A 4,310-nucleotide genomic window follows, 5' to 3' on the forward strand; every position below is an offset into this window, starting at 1 on the left:
GATTATAGATCAGCTCTAGCTTCTATATTAATACTGTGAAAGTATCAAAGCCTCAGTCCACAGAGAAATGCACACAGCCTGTATTCAGAAACTGAGCCTTAAAACCAGCCGTCAGGACTTCTGGAACTTTGTGATGTCACAACAAAGCAGTCACCAAGCCCCGCCCCAAGCCCCAGTATCAGTCTCAACTGTGCTCGTGGTTTTAAAGCTGGGTTTGAAGCTGGTGGTGTTGTATATTTTTCTCACACAACAACCTCTCCTACTCATCTCCATCTCCTCTGGATCCTACTTGGGCTGCAACTAACGATCATTTCCATCCATCCATCCATTTTTCCTCAACCTACCTGAGGTCGGGTCACGGTGGCAGCAGGTCAGGCAAGGTAATCCAGACGATTCTCTTTCCAGCAACGTTTTCCAGCTCCTCCTGGGGGATCCGGAGATATATAATCTCTCCAGTGACACGAGGAGACGGAGGACATGAGGAGATTAGAGGAAGGAGTGGTCCGGCTGGAGCCGTTACATCACGACTTGAGGATAACGCGTGCAACTTAACCACATCGCCATCAGGAAGCTACAGAACAAACCATTTCTGTTCATCCAATGAACGGACAAGTTCGTTTTTGGTTTACGTTTGCGTTTCTGAAAATGGCTGGACACTTTAAGAGCAGAAGATCATTTCAGAGATCAAAAATGGCGAAACGATTTCGACTGTAGCCCAAGTTAACGCATACTTCATTATTATTATTGCGCCACCTATTGGACAATTAGTATAATTTTTTTAGTGGCTGGAATCTGCAACCAATCTGGCAATTTCAGTGAGTTTTTGCTGCAGGAACACGTCTAACAGAGAAAAATAAGAAGAGATATTAATAATAATAATATTAACAGAACAAAAACAATAACAAGATTCATGAATAACAAACTGGTTTCTCCGTCTTTGGTGTGTAATGAGCATTTCCACCTCACGATGCCACTCGTGTGCGACTTCAGACCTCAAGTGTAAATGCAGCTAATGAGCTGGCTTTTTGGCAGTTGAAGGATACAACAATCCTCGGGGGGGGGGGGCTGGGACCTTCTCGGTGCAGGTTTGGGCTAACTGGGTCACAAACCTTCCTGCCCTGGCTCGGCTCGGCTGTTGTCTCTCGCTGAAGGCGGACATTTTTGCGAAAATCCCTCTTCAGAACAAGAGAAATGTCCTGTGTGCAGAATGCTGAAGCACCTTTCCATTCACAGGGAGACAGGGGCAGAACAGGCTGGCTGCCGGGCTCCGACGCTGGACCGGGCTCGGCATCAGGAGTCATGTGTCGCTACATTAAACTAAAACCAGTTTCTTTTCTGGACCTGAATCTCCACCTCACCAGTATGTGTTTTGTGTTTTTTTTTCCCCCACTTCTGTGGAGCAGCAGGAATAAACGGAGGTGAATCGGTCACTTCCCACCTCTGAAGCCTGGAGTGGATAATTTATGTCTGGTTATGTAATGGCTGTCTGTGCCACTTGGCTGCCTTCTGCCGTGCTACTGGTAGCGCTGTAGTCTGAATGTGTCGGATGTGCTGGTACTCTACACTGCATACTGAGGCTCTGGGCAGGAGGGATTGTCCCGGCCTGAGTGATGGCCTTTACCTCCTTCTCTAACTCACTCTGTTATAGAGCTCTTTGTGTTTTAATGCCCTCTGTATAGACTCAGAGGGGAACAGTCTGGATTGTGTGACCGGGGGTTGCTCAAGAGTCTCAGCGGGTCACCGGTGGTTTTAATGTCGGAGATGATCGACGCTGAGACGTGCCAGACGAGTCACACGTGAAAAGCATGTGTAACGTGCACGTGGTGAAGTTATAACCTGTAACTTTCCCACATTAAAACGTCTAAAAACGACTCGACCTGTGTTCTACATGTTGTGAGTCGTGTTCTTCTCCAACCGGAGAAATCTGTGATTTTAGTCACGGTAACGTTCGTCCGCTTCATTTGGTCGCATGTTGATGACATCATATCCTTTGTGATGATGAGTTTTAAGTCACTAATAATGTACAACATCCTTATAACAATAGCATAATATAATATTGTCACATATTTGCGTGTACATGTACAGCAGACAGTATAATCATCCTGTTATTAACCATCCTGATAATCACTATTATGTAACACAGCTGGGAGCCGGCTGCTGAGGAGAGCCAGGTGAAGTGATCACACGTATGTCACACCTCAACAGGTGGGAAGACCCTGTTATTAATCAACCTCACACCTTTCTCCACCCTGTCCTCAGGGAACATCATCGGCTCCGGGATCTTCATCTCTCCGAAGGGGGTCCTGGAGCACTCGGGCTCGGTGGGTTTGGCGTTGGTGGTTTGGTTACTGGGAGGATGCATCGCCGCCTTGGGCTCCTTATGCTACGCTGAACTGGGCGTCACCATCCCCAAGTCTGGGGGGGACTACTCCTATGTCACGGAGATATTCGGTGGACTGATGGGGTGAGTAAAGAGGAAAAAAAAAAACCTCAGTGATTTCACATGTGAGGCATTCAGGGCCCGTGGGTTTTTTGGACGTTACATGTGAAGCACATGTGGAAACAACATATCTAATTTGACCCATGATGATAAATATGAAGCTCTCGCCAGCAGCCGGCTAACTTAGCTTAGCACAGAGACTGGAAACAACAAGCCTGGCTCTGTCTAAAGGCAACACGAGCAAAATAAGTGTATTTTCTAAAATGTTGGAACTTTTCCTTTAACAATGAAAAGTTGAACTCAATTAAAATGACAGAAAAGTCAAATGTAAATGTTTCAGGTTTTTCCACCAGTTTTTTTGTGTCTGAATTATAACAAGTGTTGTTGTTGAACGTCCAGGTTTCTCCTGCTGTGGAGCGCCGTCCTCATCATGTATCCGACCACGCTGGCCGTCATCGCCCTCACCTTCTCCAGCTACGTCCTGCAGCCCGTCTTCCCGAACTGTGTCCCTCCATACATGGCAACACGGATGATGTCTGCCACCTGTCTCCGTAAGTGACTCCGCTGCATTAAAAACGCTGTATGTGTAATGAACAGGAGTGTGGTGCGTTCAGGTACAGACAGGAGCCATGGCAGCTCCACTGCTGCTCTAATGCGGCTGCAGTTTGGAGGGAGGAAGCGTCTTGCTGCTGAGTGTCTCTCAGAGCATTTGCATCTTTCATGAAGGATGACATGTCGTCTTGCCGTCGCTCTGAGCTTTTCTCCGTCGTCACCATCACTACACCACAGGTCTGCTCCTCCGGCACGTCTCTGAGAGGGGAAGTGGTCACATGTAAAGTTTCTCTTATGTAACTGCAGCCTGACGCTTTTTAAAACCTTTTTTTATGGCTGCAGTAAAAAATGCACAGCGCCCTCGGGGGAGGGAGGGGGGAGGAGAGCGGGGCGAGAAGACGGGACAAGGGGGAAACGTTTTTGGTTTCTGTGGTTTGGAAAATAAAAAGACAATTACTGCTCCTGAAAATCCAAATATATTTAAATATTAAAAATTAAAAGACGACTTTGATCATTGAACAAAAAGAATTCAGAAAAATACTCTTTAATATTTAATATTAATGAATGCTGCTTTAAATATAATGAAACAGGAGTGAAGATGCTTTCGCTGCACTTACAGTATATCGAGCTTATTTCTCTTAACATCTTTTTCACATTCATGCGTTTTTTACACAACATGCACACACTCACACGCTGATGTTACATTAGAGGGAAATTCCAGAGACACTTCGACATGCGGTCAGGAAGAGCCGGGACTCGAACCGGCGAGTCCCAGTAAAAAAGTGGAGGTAGAGAAGTTCCAGACCTTTACAACATGTACAGCAGGATCTGAACAGCTAACCAAAGGCTGGAAGGTGACTTGTCCCGCTCTACGACTTCATTCATCTCAGCCTAACCATGAAGTACCTGCAGATTTTATGAAGGATTCTGCAGCAGAGCTCCTCTAAAATTTAGACGCTCATATGAAAAATAGATTTGCTACGCTGCAGGAGGAGTGTAAGGACGAACAGATTGCGACAGGGCCGGCAGACTTCCGCGGAGGATGTGTTGTACAGCCCTGAGCTGACGTTACACTGGTCATCGTGGACCTGTCATGCTGCCTAATTGCTTGGTGTCTTGCCTGAGAGCACCTGCACCGAGCGCCTTTAATCCACAGCCGTCAGTCGGACCGGTGAGTGAATAACGTCCGGCCGACGAGGTGAAACGGCGGGACTTCAGCGTGTGACTCCTCGCCTCTGACACCGTCGTTCACGCTTGTTTTTTTAGAGCTGGATGCTGAAATGTGAGCAATGCCTCCTCTGGTGGGGGGAAGGAGGGA

At 47.0% G+C, this 4,310-nt stretch overlaps 1 protein-coding gene across 1 annotated transcript in view; it reads left to right on the plus strand.

Annotated features, from left to right (window-relative positions):
* The window catches only part of slc7a10b (solute carrier family 7 member 10b), a 10,678-nt gene that overhangs the window by 1,030 nt on the left and 5,338 nt on the right, over window positions 1-4,310 (plus strand). Inside the window, exons 2-3 of the mRNA XM_023404188.2 lie at window positions 2,260-2,464; window positions 2,840-2,991. Of these exons, the coding sequence (XP_023259956.1) occupies window positions 2,260-2,464; window positions 2,840-2,991 (357 nt within the window). The remainder of the gene's footprint in view (window positions 1-2,259; window positions 2,465-2,839; window positions 2,992-4,310) is intronic.

This window comes from Seriola lalandi, unplaced genomic scaffold (assembly GCF_002814215.2).
Source record: "Seriola lalandi dorsalis isolate HSWRI2012SDOR001 ecotype SW California unplaced genomic scaffold, Sedor1 jcf7180002054232, whole genome shotgun sequence".
Taxonomy (NCBI): Eukaryota; Metazoa; Chordata; class Actinopteri; order Carangiformes; family Carangidae; genus Seriola; species Seriola lalandi.